The sequence below is a fragment of the Musa acuminata genome, chromosome BXJ1-4 (genome assembly GCF_036884655.1).
Source record: "Musa acuminata AAA Group cultivar baxijiao chromosome BXJ1-4, Cavendish_Baxijiao_AAA, whole genome shotgun sequence".
NCBI lineage: Eukaryota > Viridiplantae > Streptophyta > Magnoliopsida > Zingiberales > Musaceae > Musa > Musa acuminata.
Window position 1 is genome coordinate 36491708 of NC_088330.1, and position 26707 is coordinate 36518414.

Genomic DNA, 26707 nt, shown 5'->3' on the forward strand with positions numbered 1-26707 from the left:
CAATAGAATGTCCAATCTCTAGTGGTGGTGGCTGACGATGTCTGCTGTCTGACCCAACCTCAAACTCTTTCTTGCCTACCTATCTATCTAGCTATTTGACTCTTTGGCCCCAATTATGTAGGTGGTATCATGATTTTTTGAAGAGATTGAATTCCTTGAAACTTTGATATTAGCCAATAGTAATAGAAATGATAATTAATATCTATATGATCCACAAAAATACATCGGCCCATATAAATGAAAGCGATCTTGGGCCATGGGGTCCTAATAAAGTAGGAAATCAGTACACTCACTCTCATCTCAATACACTGCTTATTTAGTAAGGAAAGGCGTGAAAGCCGTCTTTCTTATCGTTGACCAGTGTTATGACAAATCAACTATTGAAGGTACGTACCCTATGGCTCTTCTAATGCATTATTTAAGCCCTACATCTTAGTCGAGCACTGTTGTATTGCTTGTTGAATTGAGCATTCAAAGTGTCGAGTCAACTCAAATCTTAATTTCTTCTTTCGAGCACAGAACTTCTCTTACAACTGTAGCCAACTTTTGAACTAATCCTTCTCATTCTGATCTCGGTGCCAACATAGATGAAACTTGAATCGGAAGTGGTCACTTGAAACAACCATCCGATCCGGAGCAAATCCTGTTTTCATTGATTTTGAAGTTCATAATGTCATTTCCGATTTCCGAATTCTATTATCGACACGCTTCTTTGATTTGTCAGTTCATAATGTCATTTCAAAATAAAATCGAATCTATCTCTCGTCTTGCTTGTCTCGGTCAGATTTAGTAGTATTCGTCGATGTTAAGCTCATTGAGTTTGACTTTTCCTCTAAAGAAATGAATTAAGTTTGACTTGAAGCCGAGAATGAATCAGTTGTTAATTGGCTAAGGGCAAAAGCACAAGGTGGAGTTCTTGTTTCATCGACGAGAGAAGAAGCGTGTTAGGCTTCTTGTGCTTGATTGGATGCTTTGATTAGTCAAAATTAAAATAATTTAATTAAAGTAAAATTATTTAGTTAAATGATATAATTATTATAAAAATTAATTGTATGAATACCATCGGTCATATTTCTAACTTAATGATAAGATAAATTAGGAATATGAAACTCTGGAGGCATAATTACAGATTCATCAATTATGAATATAATCATAATTGTAGGTGTATAAGTTATGAATATAAATAAGGCTATAGTATCAAATAAAGTTTCTCTTTACCCGTCAAAAGAAATCTAATTTAGAAAATAAAGTTTCTCTTTACCCGTCAAAAGAAATCTAAAATTCTTAAGGATACTCTATAGAACAAATCATCAATTAATTTAGAAAATAATTTGATGGATTCATCATTTATGTTCCGTGTTAATATGTTTTATAATTATTATAGGATTTCATATATATTATTGTGGATCTAATAAGTCTTTATAAAAATGTTCTAAAATTCGTTTTTGCTCTTATAAAACATGTTTGATCCATATTTGATGTGTTAAAGAACCAAACAAATGAACCAACAAATCTTGTTTTGTATTTATAAACCATGTTTGAACCAAAATTCAATTTTTTGATATGTTAAAAAGATCCAACATATTATGCTTGGGTGCTTATGTGAGATCCAAAATGCATTTGAACAACCTTTAGAGTAGGAAAGAACATAGGATTGCTTCGTCAAGTACAAAATCAAAGAATCAGTTGCAAGTGGAGCGAGAAGGAAAGTCGAAGAATGATTTTGACTTCGGATCGAGTTGTTGTGCACTAACAGGAGGAGCAAAGAGAAGAAAGATCAGAATCAAGAGAAGAAGGATGAGAGGCAACAAGCAGCAGGTAATCCTCAACTAGAGGTCATGCACTGACTGACTGCTCAAATAATTAAGACTTACTCCTCAAAAGCGTTAATTAGCACTTTGTATTGCTTCTTCTCCGTTACTCTAATAGAGAGAGAATATTTGATAGCTATCTATCTACCTAACACCTTAAGACTTGACAGTTAGCTCTGCTCTTACTTAATCTACAGCTGGCTCAACAAGCAAAGGTCAAAGGTCAAATAGACTACTCAGTGTTACACATACATTAAGTAACCAAAGAGCTTATATATACATACGATTACACTGATTGACATGGTAACTCAATTCTTATAGCAAATTCCTTAGTCACCTTCTTGTAAACAGGTAGTTGATAATTTGCTGTTGACTTTAGCACAAAGTCAACTCATGAATCTCCTTGTTGTAAATTGAAAATAGAACTTGTTTCTTGTTCCGTTTCAACGACTCCCTTACTTACGTCCTTAACTTGCAAGTTACATCTCGACTACTGACACCCCCAACTCAATTATCTTCTTCTCCCAACTCTCCGTGGGGTTGGTTCAATGGAAGGAAGTTGACAGGGTAGAATAGACATGGACGAATCTGATATTTCTCTATTCCATCGGTGTCATTGTTCACCAGCGATCCTCGGAGACTCGGGTCACGCCGACTATGGAATCAACCCCGATTTGGTACCATACCGGCACTGCTTCACATTCCCAATCGATCCACAAAACTCCGTTCCGTTGCGATAACCACGAAACATGTCCAAATGAAACAGAAGAAATAAAGAGAGTAGTAAATGAATAAGAACGATGGTCCGATCTTGTTCCTCAAGTTTCGGAACATCTCGGGCTCTCAGATCTCAGCCGTCCATTTGGTTAGTGGCGGCGCCGACGGCGTCACTGTAGATGTGATAACGGGGAAACCCAAACCATTCCATGGAAGCTTAAGTGGCCGCTGGCGAGTGGGGTTAGACGAAAGGGAGGGAACGAATTGACGACTATACCCCTGTTACCCACATGTAGAGAGCAGCCAGGCCGCCACCGCCGTCGTCGTCGTCCTCCTCCTCCGTCTCCCGCCTCGCGGTTCCCTCCGGTTCCGCGGATTCCCGGTCGCCGCCGTCGTCGTAGAGGTGGCTCCAACGACCGGAGAACCGGAACGAAGACGATGAGAGCCGGTCCACGTAGTCCATCAGCCACCCCCTCGACCCTTCGCCTGACGGCCCCGCCGCCACGGGCCCTGAGGCAGCGGAATCGGCGTCCTGTCGCCTAGGTATCCGATGCACTACCGCCTCCACGTCCTCCTCTTCCTCGTTCATCATGTGGTCGAACGACGAGCCGATCGAGTGTGTTTGGTGGCGCGACGACGACGACGACTGCGGTGTAGGAAGGGACGGGTTTCTCCGGGATAAGACGTCTCCCGGGGCCCGACTGCTAGCGCTGCCGATCTCGACGTCAAAGCTTCGGGACATGGGGGGGTCCTCGCAGGGCGTGTGCGACGCAACCGAGGGTAGAGGCGGCGGCGGGAGGGTGACTGGTGCGCGGCAGAGAGGGCATGAAGGGGATTTCCGGATCCAGGGCTCGACGCAGCCGGAATGGAAGGCGTGGCGGCAGGCGGGAAGCAGGCGTAGGTCCTCATCGGGGCCGAAGGGCCGGAGGCATACGGCGCAGTCCGGCGAGGATTTGGGGAGGGCGGCGAGGGAGGAGGAGAGATTGAAGATGGGGAGGGAGTCGATCAGCGCCGACTTCACTGGATCGGAGCTCGGGTCAGCGGTGGACGTGACAGAGGCGGAGGCAGAGCGTGAGCTGACGAGGAGCGACGCCGCAGCGACGGAGGAGGATGAAGAGGAGGAGCGGCGGGAGGAGAAGAGGAGTCGGAGGATGAGGTGGATAGACACGGAGGCGACGCAGACGCAGGCGAGGATGGCGGCGATGATGAGGAGGCTCGGGCTGAAGGATAGGGAGGAGGAGGAGGAGGAAGTGTCAGATGGGAGGTGGTTGGGCTCCACCGCCAATGGAAAGGGTTGGAGAAGCAGTGGCGGTGACGGAGAAGGCAAAGAGGGGCCGTAGTCCATGGCGAAAGTGGGGAGATAGCCTCTTGGGCTTTGGAAGATATGCGTGAATTGTACGGGAAGCAGCCGCTTCTTTCTCTCTTTAGCTTTGCTTTGTGTTTGCTACTTTGGCTTACGTTGCTTGTCGTCCCCCCTCCTCCTCACCTCACCCACCTCTCACTGACTCTTTGGCTACCTGTCTACTTTGCCCGTTTCTTCCCCTCTCATTGCCGTATACTTAAAAGTTACTTCATTATAAGGAAAAACAATAAAGTATTTCATATTTTATCTGATACTGTAAATTAGTGACTTTATTTTTTCTTGAAAGTGCAAAAAAGGGCTAACTTCAGATATTATCGATATATTTTGGAGCTTCACATTATCTAATTCTAATGTATGCACGACATCAGAATCAAAATGGAAACAACTTTGTAATCTATACAATATGTCACAGTTCTATTTGAGCAAAGTTTATGGTAACACTCAAAAGAAAGAGAAGGTTGCAGATGCTTGTTGGAGAATAAAGGATAAGGAGAATCACCTGTCATTACAGCATCCGTCCATCACATGAGATGCAATGACACACGAAAGTCTCTAATTGAGCTTGCGTATCTTTTAATCATCTGTCACTGCCACCTTAGTATGTTTCTGTCCCCATATAAAATTGGCAATTCCAGCTCTAAAAACTTACTTTTCATGGATCAAACTTAATTATATTGCAGCGGAATGATCAAATGTTTATTTCTTTGTCAAATGTGTCATTTACCTGCCTATGTCAGATCCATCCATCGGATTGTGATCTGAGATAGATTCCTTCCAATCTTGTTTCAATCATGAACATCCATACTTGTTCTTATTCTAATTGCAGTATTTCCTTCTCTTTTTTAGATTTTGGAAATAGATTTTGACCCAAGCTTGAGATTGACTAAATGAAAATAAAAAACTTCAACCTACACGTGAAAGAGAATGGATGAAAATGAAAAAGGATTAATACTCCTATCATTGGATTCCAAATCTTACAAACAGTAACACCTGCCTAAAGCCTGCAATGTACACAATCCAATGGTCGTAAGCTACAATGACCAGTGAGTTCCGCCACAGTACTACTCCATCCCATTGCTTCTTGACCGTCAACTTCCTTGTAATAGGATCAAGTGAAAGCACAGTGATATGAATTCCACTGATATCTCTACATCATCTGCAAGTTGGCAGTCGTAAACATACTCAGCAACTGTCCAAAGGTCTCTGTGGATGAAGCATGGATAGGGATGTATGAGTAGAAAAAACCAACTGCCTTGTTCCCTCGTCTGAGGGGTGATCTCTTTGTCACTGGGCCATGGTTGCTTTGTCTGCTGCACTGGCTTGCCATGTTTTATCAGGAAGAACCCAAGGGTTCCACTGCCAACCTGCACTGTTAGCATCAGCAACTCCTCAGAAATCCTAAACCAGCGGTGCATGTTACATGAATCCTTGCAAGGTTAAAGAGATGATCCTGTTAGCTATTACATCTCTGTAAGTCTTCATCGACACGTTTTGTAGCTGCTTATACCTTCTGTCCTTTTTAGAGGATGCTGTTCTGAAATGTAGGGTATGGGCGTCCATGTACACTGTTTCAGCTGCTGCATGAGTTTGTTTGTGTTGGAGTCCTACCTATGGCTTCCACTGTGTTGTCCCTTGTCAGACCAAGGCAATTCTTGCCTGAGGAAGGATGAGTCTGTAGGCTTAAGGCATCAAAATACCAGCTAATTAAAATGGTAAAGCTCAATCCCAAAGGTAAGCTTGAATTAACTGTTATGATTTCTGTACTCACAGTAGCACAATGGTTTCCAAGATTAAACACATATTTTCTCTTGTACTGCATCAATGGATGGGAAGACGTTTGCCAGCCACAGTTAAGCAATCACTGTTGGGAAAATAGTGTAAAAACTAAAATAATAAAACCAAAGATCAAACCAACTGAAATAATAACACCAAGACATAACGTTATAATAAAACTCTTAATTGGTTAAAGAGAAATAATATCCACCAACCAACAAAGGGAAATAAGATCTTATCTCTTGTAGTAAGAGCCAAAGAAAAAACTCACAAAAGGGGAAAAACTAAAGAGGAACCAAATGATATGATCTTTCTTTCTCTCTATTCCTCTCTGCACTAAATGGATTGGATTGAGTTCCCCCTCTACACATCGGTGCCTTGTTTACGTACTGGAGGGGAGAGTACTCCTACATACACATAGTTTGCACTAAAGATCATATCAGTGAGGATGTTGCAACTTCCCACATCGCGTCCACGCATGGAAGGTTGCAACCTGCCCTCGTCCCCGCGGGTGAAACTATCCAATCGCACGGACATGGTTGTAATTGCCTCCTCATCCTTTTTTATTTTATTTCTTCATAATCTCTCACTAGACCACAAGAGAATATGGTCCACGTGAATTTGTCTTATAATATTTATTTGTTTTGTCATAACATTCATTAGGTTGTCCATTGTGTTGATCTTCTGCATATCCATGGTTTACTGTCCGTCGTTACTTCTCGAATAAAATAATATTGACCTTCTATATGTTTTATCATAGAATGGAAAGCTAGATTTCTCTGACTTTTATAATAGAAGGAAATATCCTTCTATTTATACCCGAATTTTTTCTATTAACCTTCTAATCCATATCACCTCCTTGCATACTTGTGTAGATGCTATATATTATATTTTTGTGGTAGATAGAGCTATCACAATCCGTAAATTTGAAACTTAGCTCACTGCTCCTCCTACAAGTGTAAACACATAGCAGGGAGAGAGATATATTAATCGATAAATTCTTTTATTTTTATTTTTTTAATTATTAAGAACTATTCATTTTTCCTTTTTTTTTGGGCAATATATGGTATATGCTGCATGGACCAATACGTAGGCATGCCTTTTTTTAATATTTGCCTAAAATATTGTAAGTATTGGATTCAGTTTTCATGACCAAAAAAAAAAAATCCAAGGAGAGAGATATTTTGATCAAGAAGTTCCTTTAATTTATTTTTAATTATAATAAACTATATTAATTTTTCCATTTCAACTATATATGGTAATGATTTGGATCCTCAACCATGATCAACTTATTGTTGTTATTGTACGAGAAAAGTTAGGGGGAGACTTAAAAGATATCTTACTAGAAATTATATACAATGATTTAAATATTTTTAATTAAAAATATAATTTTTTATAGACGATGATAAAAGATTCATATATCTAATCTTAAATAATTAATATCTTATAATTTTATTGATGTCGTTGAATCATGATCTTACGGTTCAAATCGTTGAATCTCAGATTTTGATGATAAAATCAATTGAAAGTGTTTATGATTTGATCTATGTTTTGAGTGACGCAGGAAGCTTTGATCAAGGGGAGAAAATTAAAGCAGGAAGAATCATGTTGGGTCGGAGAAAAACATGTCAGAAGATTAGACGCCGCGTCGAAGGATCGGTCGACGTATCGACAGAAGGCTTCGGGCCATGGTTCGGACATTGGGTCAAGAAGAGCATAAATTGCATCAAGGAAATCGGAGTTCCGGAGGTCAATTAGCCGATTAGGCAATAGGCCGCAAGAGAGAACGATGCGTCGAAGAATCAAACGAAGCGTCGATGAACTAATGACATGCCGGACAACATTTGATTCAAGCTTTGTAATAATTGTCTAGATCGAAGTAGATTTTGAGTGTGTAGGATTAACTATGATAGCGATTAAGGCATAAAGCAAAATGAAGTCCCAAAGTCAAGAACGAGACTTCGTTGGGAGTTCGAGAGTTCGTTCTGAACGTTTGTTCTGCCAAAATTGATCGAGAAGTCCAGGAGCTTGCCAAAGAAGCTCATCGCAACTCGTTAAGAAGATCGTCGTGAAGTCCAGAAGCTTGCCGGGAGTCCACTAAAATATTGCTGAGAGATTGTTAGAAGAAACTTAGACTTACCGAACTTATTTAGCTTAGTGTATGCCTTAAAATTTATAGTTAGCACATAATTGGGTTGGAATTGGGCTAAGGAGCCAATTGACCCAAGTTTGAGTTGTGTTGGGCCAAGTGAAAGGCCCAAACAGTAACCCAATAGGTGGAATCGTCATGGCATAGTCTCTAAGACTGTGTCAAACGATGGTACTGCCCAACATAGGTAATGGTACAACCAAGACCCGGGAAATCCGGGATGAGACCTTTTTAAACTCCAAGTTTAAATCTACTTGAGGCTTATAAATACCTTTCTCATCATTGGTTAATATATACATAGCTTAAAAGTGGGAAAATACTATTGCAATCAATTGAGAGATCCCCTCCTCTAATTCTAAGTTTAGAATTTTATTTAGGGAGGAGTTAGTGCTTGTAAAAGGTTGTCTCCTAAATATGTAAAAAGGAGGCGAGGGGTGTAAAATGGTAGTTGATATTCGCCCATTGAAAGAAGATTGTTAATCAATGCCGGTGGCCTCGATGGAAGGGGAATCGGTGAAGTGGATGTAGGTCATGATGATCGAACCATTATAAAAATCTGATTTATATTTATTTTATATAATTTATCTTTACTGTAAACTATTTTACTTTTACTATGCTTCTATACGCTTTCAAGTTAAACATATTACATATATGGGTTTTATCGGATATCGAATTTAATCGAAATGAAATTTCTAAATTGATATTTTTATCATATACGGACCGATATTAGATTTAATCGAAATAAAATTTTTAAATCGACGTTTTTATCATTACACTAATTTGATACTTAACTCGATCCTAACACAAATTTGATATTTAACTCTCTTGGTAGGTAAATATTTATATAATAATCTATTAGAGCAAATGATCTGAAACTAAACCCAATTCAAGTAATTGATTTAAGATATTTAAACATAATTATTTTTCTAATATGGGCGTATCTAAAATTTGATTAAAAAGTAAATTAATCCGAATAAAAAAGGAATAATATATCCTGTAACCCTCCCTCTCCATCAAGATGCGTGCGGCCAATCCCATACAAATCGTCATATCGATGGTATTTGGAACACTGCACACATTTAACTGGTCATCCCCACCACCGACCAGATCTTGTCGGACTTCGTTTTCCACCGCTAGTGGACGCTTAAATCACGCTCATGTCGGTCAAAGTCATCTTCGTTTACTCCGACTCACGAGAGAAAGGACTGCAGAACGAGCCGAGTCAAAAAAAGACGGTAGAATATTTTTTGTCCTCCGGACCGAAATCATGAGCTACTTGGAATTGAATGATACTTTTTGTTAGAAAAATAAGGATGATGGAGGAAAAAGAGAAACTGTTAATTTTATTAGATTTAAATATTTAAATATATATTCACAATCACATCAAAACTATATTCATAAAAGATAAAAACTAAGGAGTGAATGCTATTTTTCTATTTGTAAGATATTTTGATAATTTTATAGACATATCAATATTTAAGGAGAAGATTTTGTCTTCTTTCTGAAAGATCGAAATCGTTTCCAAAATGTAAAATTCTACCTTCATCCAAGATTATCAATTTAGATCATCTTTGATTAAATTAAGCTTAGTCTCAATACTTCCCCTTAAGGTTAATTTTTCTTTCATTCAATGTACTAAGAAATGACTTGGTAGATAGATAAAATAAAATTTTAAGTCTTGACATCAACTTCATTTGTATTCACGTACTCTCAAATAAAATAAAATTTCAAGTCATTATGCTTTGTTCCTTTGGTGATACACTGAGTTATTTACTAGTGCAACGAGGGATTTATTATCGATGTAAATTTATATTATTTTTTATTTGATATGCACCGTCTTTAGCAAGCTTTTTAACCATATAGCATGACAGATGCCATAATATATTCAGTTTTACAAATTAAGAGTTTCACAATTGAGAGATATAAAATACAAATATGGATGTGTTGCTTCAAAGCGTTTCTCCTCCCAATTATTATCGGAATATTAAAAAAATTAAAATGATTAGAACTTGAATAAAATAATCAATGGGAGAGAATATCTTTGATATAATACAAAATCTTTTTCATAACTTTACAATGAGTTGATTTAGGCTCGTCTATGAATCAACTCACTAATCCAACGTCATATAAAATATCTGATCTCAATGTTAAATATCTTAAGCAGTAACTAAACTCTTATAAAAAGTTACCGCTATCGTTTTGCCTTCATCATCATGACACTATAATCCATATTGGGTTGCAGACAGTCAACGATTGCAGTCAGCTTCCACCAACGATTGAAAAAGGAAAACGAAAGGGAAATCACTATGTACTTCCCGCTGCCATAGACGAACCACTCGATCAGTCTTTCCTTTCTCCTTATTCTTCTCCTTGTATATAAGAGAAGGGACAGAGTTCTGGTAGCAAGAGCAGCAGCAACATCAAAAATATCATATGGGGAATCATCACCGAGCTCGTTTCACCCTCATGACCTCCTCCTTCATCATCATCATCATCATGTTTTGGTTGGCAGCATTGCAGCCGGCAGAGGTGGACGCCGGGCGGCCGATACCGAGTAGGTGGGTCGACCCAGATCTCCAGTTGCCGTCGCTGCCTCAGGGTACCACTCTTCCGAGGTCTTCTCTGGACACTTGCCCCGGATCCGCTTGCCGAAGGTCTGGTTGCGGCGATGATTGTCAGGCGCCTGTCAGCGAGCTGAAGCCTCCAGATCGAAGGCAAAATCCATATAAGACTACCGTGAATCCACCCCCACGCCGACCATAAGCCTCCAGTGGGCTTCCCATGCATCGTTGAAGTCGATCGAGTATATGCATGTTTCTGTTTTCTCAGCTTGCTTCTGTCCGCAGCAACAAAAATATTCCAAGACAATAGAAGTTCCTATTTTGTGCTCGAGTTTTGTCAAGGTTTCTTGGATTACTGGGTGTGTTAGATGTGCTTGTGCCATCTAATTCGAGTATATGCATGTTCCTGTTTTCTCAGCTTGCTTCTGTCTGCAGTTTGTGCGGGTTTCTTGGAGTACGTGGGTGTTTTAGATATGCTTGTGCCATCTAATTCGTTTGCTATTCTTCTTCTATGTTCTTCGTGTGTTAGATATGCTTGGGCTTAGATCTTCTTTCCTGGCAATCAACTACGATTTCAACAAGGAAAACAAGAGAATCCTAGATAGCTAGAAAGACGAGTTCTTGGGATGATGCTGCGGTTATTAATTTGCAGTTCTTCAAGCATAAGATTCGATTGTTGAGAAGAAATAAATTTAGTTTAGCACAATTTTGTACGAGGAAAAGACAGCGAAAATTTTGAATAAGAAATGAAGGGTCACTATGAAAAGGTGCATAAACACAAGAATACATCATAGCATTGCATGCATGATAGTACAAGTGACCTCTTTTATCAACTCTGTCAATCCTTACCTCTCTTTGTTTCATCTCTATTATGCTGGACATTGGCTGCTTTATGATTTGGATTGGGTGGATAAGCTGTTAAGACTTCTAATATGTACATGTTCTGAGAAATTTAAACTTAATTAAAGGAGAAAATTGAAATCTTTCTTTTACGAACAGATGGACAAAAGAATTATAACATCTAGGGTTTGAATACACACCATGATAAAAAAATGACCATGAAGAAAAAGATTATATGGGTTATAAGAAGTAGAGAGTCAATAGTAAATTTTATAGGTTGTACATGATAAAACTATATTGATGCATGTTGCTTCACATTCTCTTTCTCTCTCTTTTCTTTTCTTATCAGTGAATACATAAAGATTTCTTGAAGGATACATACACATGGGATTGGATATTGATGCATAATTAAAAATTTAAGGCTTTTTAACCCTAACTAATGTGAGATTGTTCATTTGGTTGTTTTAGATCTTTATCTTATACATGCATGTTTTTCTAGCATCAGAATTGTTAGGAATATTTCTCATACTACAAGGAATATTTATTGTCCTGAGGTTAGTCTTTGCATATTTATAAAAAAGTTTGGAACTTGCTTAGTTGCATGATTTCCTAAATTATGATTCCCAAGCATCTTTTTTTCTTGTGAATCTGACTTGGTGGCTGTTGATCGGCCAAGTTAGTCAACCAGAAGCCTCTGAGCTTAGAAGCTGGTAGGTATACTCTCAACTATCCATGGAGATGGAACTAAAAATGTGGCTTCTTGCCAAACTATGAAGAAGACTCGTCATAATCCACCGCCGATCCGCGGTGGTTGCAACACTGCAAAAGATTGTCTGGTAATTATCCAATCAAATCTGAGGGCTGGATTCTGTCGTAATCTAGAAGAGCTCCTGTTTCTTACAGGCACGCTGCAGCCAAAAGTCAGTCTTCGTGTTTACTGCTTCCACTCACAAGTCAGTCCTCCACTACAAGCCGCATTATAAAAGGAGGAGGAAAGACATGAATCAGCATCAACAGAGATATAATCTTTATTTGGAGATTTCAATATATGGGGTATCATCATCACCCAGCTTCTTTCAGTCTCATGTTCTCCTTCATGGTCATGTTTTGGCTGGTAGCCTTCCAGCCCGTGGAGGTGGACGCCAGAAGAGGATTGATTCAGTCGCTGCAACCAGGTTTATGGTTGAAGTCGCTGTCTCAACATTTTCTGAAGCCTCCCCAGAGTAGATCCGGCTGCAGGTTCAATCAGAAGTGTGATCCCCGAGATCCTGTCCATGACAATTGGCATTCTAAACCAAGCCAAACCCCGTATGGGACCTCGCTGAACCCACCACCACCCCGTCGATAAGCTTCCTTCCTTCCTTCCTATGTTGGCTTCCCATGCATGCATCGTTGCAGTCGATCGAGTCAGTCATTCTGCCAGTAAGAAACCCCACTCTCAGCTGTCTGGGTATATTTTTCTTAGTGTTCTCAGCTTGCTGCTCTGTGCACAACTCGATATATAGTTGGCACATCAAAACAAATCTTCAAAGAGAATAAAGTTTCCATCTGTATGTGAGCTTCATCGAGATTTCCTGTATGATCTAATTTGTGGCCGTTCTTCTGTTCTAGTTCCAAGGAAATGTTGGGAAACAAATGATTCTAAAGAAAGCAATATCGTGCTAGATGTATATTTCAGGACAGATGCGATCTGCATCTGAATCTGCAAGATGAGAGAGCGAACATCTCCAACAAGCAGCAGATGTCGAGAGGCGATCGAGAATTAAACGAATACACGGAACAGTAGTCGTGTTCGGACATCAGTGTTCATATCAACGTCGGATGACACTGTGCCTTCATTCCCAAGACTCATCCAGTCCACACACTGCACCGTCTGCGGTGGAAGATGGTCAAACTCAAATCATTCTTCCTTTTCCATGCATGCGCATTAATTCAAGAGGCGACGTCACGTCAAAACCGAACCACACCACCGTCACCATTAAGAAAGAGGGAAGAGGCAAATTAAGCTTCCATGCATCTTCAATTTTTAAAAGCTTTAGATGATATAATCTTAACAAACCTCTCCTATATATGGTTGACAGTTGATTAAACCCAACACAAGAATATTTATTGGAGAATTTTGATGAAAAAACTTAATTTTATTAAACTTATATTATTTTTAGGATCCTATTAAAAAAACAATATGATCCATCCAAAAATAGCATAACTCAACTCCCAATCTCTCAAAAAACAAAAAAAAATCATAATTTTTTTAGAGACATTGGAAACGACATGTAAAACCTAAATGGTCATTATTTTTTTTATTTTTACGCTAAATTTTCATTGGTTTAGCATATGTTGGCTTTTCTAAATTACTTTGTTTTAGCATTTGTAACCACCAACTGCAAATGCATTACTTTGCAATTCTCTTTTTGTTGATTTGATTGTTGGACAATTTCCAATCTTCCATGTAAACATTAACATTCCATAGAGCTCAGAAAGCTTTGGTCCTGAAAGGAAAGTTGCATTGCAATTCAAAGACAAGAAAAATAATAAAACTACAGGAAGCTTGAGTTTGGAAGTAATCAAACATTCTTCTGCAAGGATAATAAATACTCCCAACCCTGACCAGTAGTTTTTTGGCCAGTTGGAATCTATGTAAAGACCATTCCTTCATTTATAGGTTCAAACAAGCAACCAAATTGCATAAATCAACATATTCATTACAAAAGAAAGCACCTCCAGAAGGAACATAGACATAACAAAATCATCAGTTTCAGCTTCCACATGAATCAGCTGAAAATATGCTGAGCATAAAGGTGCATCGGAGCAGACCACACACAAGACTTCCAACACTGCAGTGTACTGAAATAACTTGCTCAAGCGAGACCTAAGTCACAATAAAACAATCAATCAACATTCAAAGACTCACCTTCTGGTGACAAGAAGCACTGTACTAAAATTATATACAAGAAGACAAGGGAAAACTTGACGAAGAAAATGTTGACATCCAACCATTAGCTTTTTATAACCTAAAATCGCTTTTAAATATCATCACTTTATTTTTGCTTGTTAAGTGCCAAAAATTGATGTCGTTGTGAATTATTAACTCCGTTGTTCTAAAAAAATCTTTTTTTTTTTTTATTTTTAATCGTATAAAATTATCTTTTTAATCGTGTGTGTATAGGGATATTAATATTTCACTTTGGTAAGTATAAGGATCCTAATATAATTTTTAAAAATATAGTGATCGAAATATTAAAGATAACTAATTATACATGCAGCTTTATTTTTCTAATCTCAGATACTATATTTTCAACAAATCTTTGCAGAAAAATTGAAGTCAAACGACGTTAGCATTAGCATTACCATCGTAAATGCTTTTTGTGTGAGTAACATAAGAGGGGAACGAATTCCCTGCATAAGTGGGCATTATTAATAAAGAGAAAACATTAAATGAGAGAAATCCTCATACATCCTTTACACTAGGCTTTGGATTTAACTATGTAATGCCGAGGTTTTGGAATCATCGAGAGCTATGGGCTTTGGAGTTGCATACAAAAGTGTTCCTCGAGATCTCATGCTATATTTTGCACCTATCCTTAAGTTAGTAGAAGAAATGAGGGATTCCGAAACAAGTGTTGTTGTTGTTGTAGACTCTAATCGCACATACCCTCTTTTCACCTTTGGAAATAAGTTTGTAGATACGGTTGCATGCATAAAATCATCAATTATTATTGGATCATTGAACCGTCAAGAATTATCGTTGTTGCGTGCAACGTTTGTGCGAATGGGACGGGTGAAGAGTTGACGTGAACTGATGAATTGGACTGACAATATATCATGTAACATAAAAGTCAGACCCAACGCATGAATGCGCAAGTACAAGCATCCGCAGATGCATGTAAGTGGGAGACAACACGTCGTGCTTCCCAAGCAACTTCTTTTTCTTCTCCTATTGTCCACCCAAGTTGCCGGTTGTCGATGGAAGACCAGCGTGAAGAACGAGTCCACCCAAGTTGCGAGATGTCGATGGAAGGCCAGCATGAAGAACGAGTCCACCCAAGTTGCGAGTCGTCGTTGGAAGGACAGCATGAAGAACGAGTCCACCATTTGTTCTCATCACTTCTCGAAGAAGAAAGAGAAAGAGAAGAGTATGTCGTGAATCGCAAGCCAAAGCCATATTTCAACCTTAATTTCATATCTATGGGGTCAAAAGGCACGTTTTCCGACATCACCTCCACGAGACAACCACTCTCTCTCAAAGTTGCTCGGAAAAGAAAGCTGCAATGGCCATGTCTTACGGCCTAAATCATATGAAATAAACACGAACTATAAGATTCTTAGGAAATAATTCATGCGTGAAAATAGGCAACGATTCATGAATTATTTCCTAACAAAATGTTCAACCAAAATCGCTAGTTTGATTCAAACTCATCAAATTTCAGATCTTAATTTAACGTGAATGGATTAAATGGAAAAAAGAATAACTCATAATTATGCACCTATTAAGGTAGATAACCTAAATTAGTTAAAGCCAAATTAGTCATGGCTTGATTTAAGTGAAAAAAAAGTAGTAACATATGAAATTAACATAGATTTAATCCACACATTAAAGGAGGAGACACTGAAAAAAAATTAATGTGCGTGATGAAGACAGAGATGAACTAAACATTATTCCCACATTAGTATTGAATAAAGGAGTTCAATATCATTTAATGTAAAACTTTATGTTTGGGCTCATTTAACTCATATACATATTAAGATCCCAACGTGGTTTCTCGAGTCACATATGACGACGATGTCTTTAAAAAACCTTAACATTTCTAGATGGAACAAAAATTAGTTAGCACATTGCTTACGATTAACCTTATGCTTTTGTGTTCCATTATTAATTTAATTCAAACTCATCTAATTTTAAATTTTAACATAGAATGTCAGAGTCATGATCAATTCGACTCGGACTCATATAATTTCAAATATCAACAAAGTGAATCATACTTGAATCATGTGGAAATCTTATCGTGTCCTCATTGAGCATTCTCTTTCTAATGTTTGATACATTTGCCCAAGTCATAAAATGTGGTTTTCCCATTCAATTGCTTGCATCTGAATCCATGAGTTTGAATGTAGAATACGAGGATTAACTTTTCTTTTTTCCTTCTCCCTTCACTGAAAAAATCTTCTACAAGGAATAGGATTGTAGATTCTACTGACAATATATTGTTAGATTGTTTAATATGTTCAAGTGTCTTCTGGTTGAACTTAAACTTTCCATAAAAATTAAGTAGGACATTTCATAATTGCCTACAACCATATATTAAGTAAGCTCATCTATAGGAGATAGCATTAACCTAACTATATGTTAGTAGTTTATAGGCTATCAAAGTAGGAAGTTGACTCGGATTCAATCTTATTCTTTCTCGAGCCTATCTTAAGATGGAGCTTTTCGGGTCGGATGTTAAAAACCTATAAAATTTTATCAGGGGTATTCTCAACGAACCTCTAATGCTTAAGTCAATAATATAGTCGGACAAATCGGACTTAAAATTGTTTAATATGTTTTGGACATACTTGTATGACCCTTTTTATAGTAGGCACCTAGCGGAGGCCATTATGCTATTCGTAACACATGCCCTTCACTTTATGAGCTGAGAAACATAGTGGACAATTGGTAGAAAAGTATTATTCTATTGATATATGTGGTCAATATAAGAGATGATAGAATGCCCAAGTCGAGCTGTCCAACTCGTGACTCGATTGTGCCGATACAACATGTTGATGACCAATACCCTGATTGGACATGGTAGCACAAGAGGATGATACAGTTAGGTACAATAGCACGATGAGATGGTATAAGCGAGTGCGACGGTAGCGATGCATAATGGACTAATGAGGCCAAGCACGATAACACATTGGGTTAGTACCTCCAAGTATGGCGGCACAAAGGCCAAGTGCAATGGCACACAAAGGGCAAGTGGGCCGAGTGACATGGTGCACATAGGGACGGGAGGCTGGGTGCAATGGCATGCAAAGGGCCAGTGAAATCTAGCTTGGTGGTGCATGAAGGGTTTGGAGGCCGAGTGTAGTAGTACATAAATGGCTAGTGAAGCCAGGCACAGTGGTGCACAAAGGGCTAGGAGGTTGAGTGTAATCGTACACAAAGGGTCAGTGAAGCTAGGTGCGATGGTGCATGAAAGGTCGAGATGCTAAGAATAATGTCGAGGAAAGGGCTAATGAAGTCAAACACAATGGCATAGAGGGCCAGTGACATCGACATGCAGTGACGTAGAGGGCTGACTATGGGCACATGTTGAGCATGCTTATTCTTGGGCGAGAGAATCCAAGAAAATCCAGATATGATTTGATAATTGATCACACATCATACCCACCTATGGTGAAGGGGGACGTGGCACAATCCACATCTGTCGCATGGTCATTACGTAGATCATCGCGGATTCGACGTGATCTCCTTGACAATTTGAATGACCATTGCATCATTAGGATTATGCCACGTGTCTTGGGGTGCACCAAATGACATTATGTGCTCAACTCTCTTTGAGGTGCTCAGGAGCCAAACAGGTAATGAAGCAAAGGAAGCACCGCCTTTGGCCCCCTATAAATAGTGGTTCATTGCCACAATTACTCCTTATCTCATCTTACAACTTGAATCTTTACGAACAATACACTCAAAACTATTCACACAATGAAAGATATGTAATGCCATCCTCGGTTTTAACTTTCAACATTTTTGAGTCAAATAAATCATCGATCCCATCACCACCCGTAGTGTCAGCAACAAAAACTTCATTCAAGGAGTTGAGTTAATTGAACCGATGGAGGCAAATCTATTGTGATGCGACTTTGCCACCTATGGTAGAGTCCTTCGACTCATACTCAATGGTGTTGGCCTCCAACCTAAAGATGCACTAGGAGGTGTATCATATATCGATCAAGTTTGAGCTAGTGCCTACTTGGTTAGTTGACCGACCTTATGTATTAAGTCACATGTTTTGCACAAGCATATGTGTACTAAATGTGGGGCTTTGTTTTCACCTCTATTCTTTTTTTTTATCGAGGCTTACAACTATTGGAAGTCATGCCCACCTAGATAGTGCTAACTTCCTAATATTTTCTTATGGCATTCATTGCAAAATGCATGAGGACTTATATCTCCCTAATGCTAACCCTTTTGTTAGCCTGCTTTAAGGGGGTCAGTGTATTTCCTATATGTCCGATCCAACTATTGGATTAAGGGTGCTCTAACCTCCTATAAAGGTTGGAAGATGAGATACCTTTTTTATTCTTTTGAGAAACGATTGGTCGATCAATTTAGATTAGTCCAACTACAAGTCTTCCAACATTGCCTTGGGGCTAAAGCAGTCGAAAAAAGAGTAGTTTTGTAAACTATCTCTAGCCCTATCTAAGTCCACAGTCATCTTTTATATGAGCAAGCAATTGCTCATTAATTGGGGGCTTAAGCCGAACTCTTCGAGGTAAGAAGTTAGGAACTTTCGTTGTTTAAGGGTTTATTTTAATTGACTAACTTTAAATCTTTCTTTTGCAGTTATATATCTCGAGGGAAGTATCCTTGAATACAACACTCATCCTTAAGGTGGGTGGATGAAAAGTGTTGTTTCTTGGCCCAATAAAAGAGAGATAGAGGTCAATAAACAACATCGCCAACCTATCACTAAAGGGAAGGGGTTGGCAGGCCCTTGGGTAGGGCAAAAATGCATGTCGACTCCTCCTTCATCGTCACCCCCACCCAGCCAACACAGACATCGGGAGGAGCCTGCCCTGTCGATTGGGCCCTCAATAAGGTTCGACCTCCCTCGCTCATGGGATCAACAGGTAGAACAAGAGTGAGCTAAGACTCACGAGCCTAAGCAATAGCGGTAGCAACATCTCATCGCTCATCTTTTAGACACTTCGAGAGTGGGACCCTCGGTCGCCCTATATGGTTCGTTACCTTCATCATCGATGTAGATACTATAAATCTGATAGAATTCTTATCGCTATGAATTAACGATGAGGTGGTTACTAGGGAAAGAAGACATTAGCATTTATGACTTCAAAATACCATTAAAAAATTATTATGGTCCAACATAGGGAATAGATTTGGACTAGTCGATACCTCAAATTGTCCCTGATTCAAGATCATCAAAATTGGGGGATTTGGCAAGGGAGTATTCATGGTTGTTGGAGTCGAGGGATTCAAATCTTCAAGTTTTATCAAAGATAAATATGTGAGGTTTCTTTGAGACATACCAATCAACCCTCATAGCACCAAACTGTTAGAATAGTTTCTAAGTTGTTCGAGCTGGAAGCTGACTCAAATCCAACTTGATTCTTCTTCAAACGTATCTCAAGATGAAACTTGTCAGGTTGAATATCCAAAGCCTAGAAAATTATATCGGGGGTATCTCGATAAAATTCTTTTAATGCTTAAGTCAATAATCTAGTCGAATAAGACAGATTTAAGATTGTTCAGTGTATCTTGGGTGTATTTATGCGACTCCTTTGATAGTGGGTGCTTGAGGGAGTCATTACCTCGTTTGTTCATAGGTGAGAGAATCTATCATAACCACTTTTGTTATGTTTATTTATCATATGTGGATTAGGTAACTCGATTAGGTTGAGAGAAGATATTGAACACTAGGTAACTATATTTTATATATATATATATATATATATATATATATATATATATATATATATATATATATATATATATAACTATATAACTAATCATGAGATGGTTGACTAAAAAGGAGTGGTCGGAACTAAATGTTCTTAGGAATAGATATATATATATATATATATATATATATATATATATATATATATATATATATATATATATATATATATATATATATATATATATATATATATATATATATATATATATCAGATGAATACAAAGACGACAGCCATCAAGCATAACAATCTATTCCTAAGAACATTTAGTTCCGACCACTCCTTTTTAGTCAACCATCTCATGATTAGCTGACAAAACCCAAAGGCTTAAATCGTAAAGTGACTCAATATATTTATAGGCCTTAAAAGTTTCGGATCTCCGAACATTTTAGAGCTCAAGAAATTGAGCTCAGAGTGATCTCAGTGGCGTGGAAAGAGAGAGGAGGCACCCAAGCTGTGGTTCCATTGAAGAGACGACGACGATGGTGGTGGTTGTGGCTGTCTTCAACTGTTGCCGGCGGAGCTGAAGTCTCCGTGGGTGGTGGTGGTGTTGGTGGAAGGTGGCTTGTAGTACATGCGCGCGGTCTGAGGGCAGTGGGAATGGAACCGCGCCGCTATCCTCACCAACATCTCCACGTACCTCCCCATCATCTCTCTCTCTCTCTCTCTCTAAATATTAGCAGAAGAAAGATGGAAGAGAGATCTTCTTTGGATGGTTAGTGTAGGAGAAAGACAGATGGCATCAATGCTATTGCTCTTATAGCTGCTTACAATCAGCACAACAGCACGTAGATCACAACTGTGACTTGTCTTTCTCCATCACCCAACAGAAGCAAATGTGGAGGGTGTGCCAAATAAGGAGAAGAAAGAGAAGACATTGTGCGTACGTCATTCCTTGAAACACAGTGCAAGTCGACGGATTCTTCTTCGCAATTAATCATGGGAGGACTTTGCAGAGAAGCAAAGCAAGATAATTTACTAGGAATTGTTATTTGATTCGACGCTTTATGTTCGAGGAGAATAAGTCGAAGAAGAAAATTGAAACAAATTACTTGTAGATTCTACGAGATAGTGTCATAAGAAGGATTTCTTTTAAAGTGAATGCAAACATCCCATTAAGAGTTTGATACAATCCTTTATTAGATGTGATAAACAACATTTTGTTATTTTCGATCCTATACTATCTATTTATAAAATTATTATCTTATCATTTTTAATATAAAAATATATTGTTATATTATTTTGTAAATTAGAATAATATAATTATTTAATTTTTAATTTACGTTTTACTATTTTAATCATACAAAAATATTTTTTGGGTTCAATTAATTATATATACATATATGTGAAAATTAATATTTTCTCCCCTTTGTGTAATATGAACAAGTTTTTGATTCAAATTATACATAAAGGAAATTAAAATAACATCATTATCATTTTGTGCAAAAACATGTTTTCAACACCATCTTGTTGTTTCTTTGACCTCACCAAACGCGTTAGTTGAAATGAAGTCTCCTCCTCCATCGGTCAACGTGCTACATGTGTTGTGCGTTGGCCACCACCACAAAAACCGGACGCCGTCCGCCCTTCTTCTTCCTTCCGTCGTCGACGCACTGCCTTTGACCTTTTCTTCCTCCTCCCTCTTTTCACGGATGGAACGAACTCAACATGGAACAGACAATAATGCATGTTTCTTTCGTGATGCTTGCCGTGGGATTTGAAGTCCATTTGGCGTGTTCTCTTCTGCAAACATAGTATCAGAATCTGAAGCCTGTGATGTGATGCTTGCCGTGAGGACCAAATTGCAGTTCAATATTTTTGAGGTAGCGTGATTCGATTTGGTCTCTTCTCTTGCGTTCGTGCGTTGTGTTAAGATGATTATGTTAGAAGGTTATCTCGTTTTCGTCTCTTATTTTTGCAAAAGGAAACCTTCTAATGAAAAATATTTTTGCACTCGTTTGATTAACATATTAACTTTTTTTTTCAAAAAAAAAAAGAGCCAAAGACAAGATAATCATAAATAAAAAAATAGATAAACAAAATTTTCAATCAAAATGGTGACAACACCAATCAACAAGAACAATAATGGATTGATTACAGAGGAAGGAAGAACAGCAAGGACACTCCTACTACAAGTTTCAGAACCCCAAGGACAAAAATAATAATAATAATAATATTAATAATAATATTAATAATAATAATAATAATAATAATAATAATAATAATAAGATTCCTTCTGCTACCAAAATTTACCATATTAAATATTTCGAATAAGCAATGACACAGAGGAAGATTGGTGGCATACACCCTTGACAAAAGCCGAGTAGGTGACACCCACCCAAGCTGGTATACGTCGTCGCGTAGTCAAGTCAGATGCATGACAAAATGCTGCCCGAGTGGATGCATGCATTTGGGAAGAAGAATGTTTATAACCCACCAACTCCATCTCGATTTGCATTTATAAGTTGCATGAGATTCCATTTGTTTTTAAATATATAAAATTATTTTCGTGACTCAAACAAATCTCAGCAACCTCAAAATGATGCCAAAGAAATGATTCAAGAAAGAACCCATGGAGTAGTCTCCCATTGGCGTTCCTTCAACATTTTATTATCAAAGGCATGCTTTCTTGCACGGAGGTGATCGTTAACACTGGTGTTTATGCAGTAGAAAAGAGATTGAGCAATCAAATCCCCTGCTCTGTAATCTGTTGTCAGGTGACAGAGATCTCTGTGAAAAATACTTCAAATTTCATGAAAAGGCCTAACATATTATAGGTTCTTCATGCTCTCTCTCTCTCTCTAAGATATGAGCCTCGTGATGATACAAATTAATTACGGAGAAAGATATTATACAAGTATAAATACAAGATGAAATGAAGAGAGGTGGATATAGATTTTGGACTCACGAGATGAAAAATTTTGATGGGAATGAGTATTAATTCTAAAAACATGCTTAATTGTGACAATCCGTATATTTATTAAGGTGTAGAAATAAATTACAGAACCTATGAACACGATTGATTCCTTTGCGGTAAGGGAGCCAAACCAATCGAATCCATGTAGCTGATATATTAGCCTCTTTATGAGTGCCAAAAAACAACAAGAGGAATCAAAACCAAATAACAAGCGTTACTGTTTGGCCTGTGAGCAATGGGTGACATCGGCGACGACGAGAACAGGAAGACATCACAAGAACAGATGAAGCCTCTCCTTGCATCCCCTCACTGCTCTCGCTCAAACGATGGAACGGAGAATGATCTCCTTGGCGCGGAGCCTAACGACGCCGACGTCGACAGCGAAGACGAAGAAGAGGAACAAGGAAAAGAAGACGCCCACGTCTTGGAGGCGTCGTCGGCGGGGTTAGCTTCACCGTCGGTGGCGGTGGGAGGCGGCTTGTAGTACATGCGAGCGGTCTGAGGGCAGTGGGAATGGAACCGCCACACGATCCTCACCCCCATGTCCAGCAACTCCACGTACTTCGCCATCCTTCCTCCCGCTCCTCCTCCCTGCACAAATGCCTGCGAGCGTGAAGGAAAGAGAGATGGAGACGAGTGCAGGAAGGGTTCCTCAGAAGACGTCCCAAAGGAAGGCCATGAAAGGAGAGAGAAGAAGATAGAGGCGTATGAGGAGGAGGCGGAGGGGGAGAGAGAAGATCCTGGAATTTATAGCCTCTCTCTCTTCCTTAGGTCATGTCTCACGGTGGAAAGAGGATAGAGGACTATTTCTTGGGAGGACGCCGACCACGCAAAGTCCAATGGAGAGAGAGAGAGAGAGAGAGCGCTAAGTTTGGGGAGGATGGCCCAATGAGATCATTTCCGGCACAGCAGCTGTGCCGGTTAACACCTTCCTTGGATGTCACCACTCTACCAATTCTACCGCAGGTTGGAAGATACATATGGCTTTGGGTTGGTGTCAGATTCCTCACTTCTGCCACCATTCACACCATCTGTTGCTGAGATGTCTTTTCCTTTATTGATTTATTATTATTTTTCAGCATTCTTTTATTTTTTTAAAGTAAGATATTGAATGTGCCAATTAGATTCTTCTTTTTTGGAAATAGTACGTTTGATGCCTTTAAATTTTAATATAATATATTTATATTCCTCTTTATGTTTGGGCCTTATATATGTATACATATATATATGTATATGTATATATATGTGTGTGTGTGTATATATATATATATATATATATATATATATATATATATATATATATATATATATATATATATATATATATATATATATCTTTAAATATTTAAATCCTTTCTATGTGCTTAGTATTCATTCAGTGAATTTGGAATGTTACTTGATATTATAAAATATTAAATTATCTAAAGTATTTTTAGATATTTTCTTCAAGAATTTAAATCGAAACTAGCAAATACAATAATTACATAATTTTATAACCTAAACTTAGATTTAAGAGAATATGTATATATATTATTAATTTGGCCCTCAAATTCTGACCCGAGCAGTGAAATCAAATCTGATACACAAATAATATAAGCATAAGTATTAACTTGATCTTAACATCCGATCCATTCGGCTATTCATAATGTTAATTTTCTAATTAATTAAAAGAAGATGATCTCAAAGAAGGCTGAGACTTATACGAAAAGCTAAAGAAACAGTCATATGTGCTTTGACAATAAATTTCAGTTGCATTTTCCTAAAGGGCTATGAAATGGAAGAAAAAACATTTAATACATGCGATTAAATGTATGAAGTATGAACTGAAAAGGACTTAATTCTTGCATTAATATCAGGTTGCTTTCATCCAACTCATACCACACGTTTCTCGAGATTTCTTCCTTTATTTTCTTTATTATTCTGGGGAATAATAAATAAAGTGTAGGTTGATTCCTCCCAACCACTCATGAAGAATATTTTGGACGTTCCCAAAATGATGCTTGGTTGGTATCCTTTTAAGTTTGCCTCTACATTCAAGGAATTTGGATGATTAGCTAAAATATGTCATTAATTATTTGAAAAGTTCATGAATGAGTCGGCACTTGTAGGCATTTAATTTATATTTCGGAAGTAAATTAGAAGGTGCATATCCTCTTGAATGGTGTGTGAAACAATGTCCAAAGAAGATGCGTTTCGAAGATGCCAATTTTGATATTGAAACCCATTGAATGAACCAATTCGTGCTAATTATGACGGTTTGTCTTTATTTGAGATTACGTTGATTAATTGTATTGAGATAAGTAATTTATATTATTTTCTCATCTTAGGGAAAGCTTTTTTTATTTTTTGATATATAAAAAGAAATAGAATGAATTTTCATCCATTCGACAAGTCGTATAGTAAAAGTCATGTCTAAAATGTCATGGCAAAGGTTTCTTATATTCTAGGAGTTTCATTTACGGAGTTGAAAAGATAGATGAAGTGTAAGTTGTTCGAGCTACTGAGAATATTTTTTGAGATGAAGATTTACTGTAGTACAAAGACTATCTCAGATAGTCTAGCATTCAGCATGTAATAATGGGTTCGAAGCTGCAAGAGAGACTCTCACTGAATGACAGATTAAATAATTAATTTGTGCAGAAGAAGTGTTAATAGTAAATGAACCATCGCATTTTATAATAAAATCACGGAGAACAATCGTAGCAGGAGATTTTGAGATGATGGTGGTGAAGTCCTCAAATTGCTTGGAGGTGAGTTTGCCATCGACACACAAAAAAAAAAGGGCTTGGACTTTGCACCAAATAATATTAGGAGAGAGGGTAGGATTGTGAAAAAGCCCATCATTTTTAATCTTCGAGAACATGAAGGTTGAAATAATAACTAGTATGATATAGTATATTTTGACATCCACCCACGTGACACATTAGCTATATAATAGACTCGGCATGACATCTTTAAGTCGATGTGTCGCATCGAGCCATCCCAACACCATGAGCCCGAGGTCAACTAGTCACATGATGCCATCCCTGCACCCACTCCACTCGAGGATGTACGGGGCGACGTGATCATGTACAGGGCCATATAAAAGGCGGGAAGCAACGTCAAACGAGACTGAATCGAGCAAATCAAAGGACGCTTGCACCCAACACACGAGCCGATCGCCTATGGTGTTATAGAGTATTAAACACTCGCATACGATGACGATTGGAGATTATTAAAGTTGCTACGTACGATTGCATGTAGGAACAAGTATAAAAGCCACCCCTAGGAACAACGCTAAGGTTGGACCTCATACACACACTCCAACTCCCTTATCTCCAACTTTTGCTAACTTAAGCATGGAAGGAGTCGAGTCAAGAATCCCTCTCCCGATTCCGATCTAAGCACCCAACGGAAAAGCTAAATGAGTGATCTTCAGTTTCTACATGGGAGAACGAGGCCTATGCCCCCCTTAACCAAATCTTGGGTTAATATACTCTAGCTTAGATACCGTGCTAATGATCTTGCATACTTCGGACGGGCCAAACCGTATTGACATCTCAGCCACATAAAGGTGCAAAACAAAGTATAATGCAAAAAGAGTTTTTATCTAGATCGTCTCCTTCGTAGAGCTGCATACTATTTGGTCGATAGTTAAGATATCAAAAACATTACCCAAGAGTCGATTGAATGAGGTTTCAATGGTGTAGCTAGTGCAAGGTAGTAAGTCAATTCTAAAATAGTTTTCAAAAAATTTGACTCTATAACAAAGAACATTAATAATCCAAATCACTAGTCATTCAAAGCCACTTATGCTTATTTTAAAAGTTTATTTAAACTTTTAGATACAACCAATCCTAAATGATGTGACATCCAAAACAACTGGGTAAGAATATAAATAGAGGATATAAATTT

At 38.2% G+C, this 26707-nt stretch overlaps 1 protein-coding gene across 1 annotated transcript; it reads right to left on the reverse strand.

Annotated features, from left to right (window-relative positions):
• Positions 1-2224: 2224 nt before the first annotated feature.
• Positions 2225-4013, reverse strand: LOC103983129 (E3 ubiquitin-protein ligase ATL4-like). Its single transcript, XM_009400297.3, has one exon. It carries the CDS (start codon positions 3871-3873, stop codon positions 2800-2802), a length of 1074 nt encoding a protein of 357 aa, XP_009398572.2. The 5' UTR covers positions 3874-4013; the 3' UTR covers positions 2225-2799.
• Between the last annotated feature and the right edge of the window lie 22694 nt (positions 4014-26707).

Excerpts from the sequence above, each read along its gene's own strand:
- LOC103983129 (XM_009400297.3), bottom strand. The coding sequence starts at position 3,873 with ATGGACTACGGCCCCTCTTTGCCTTCTCCGTCACCGCCACTGCTTCTC.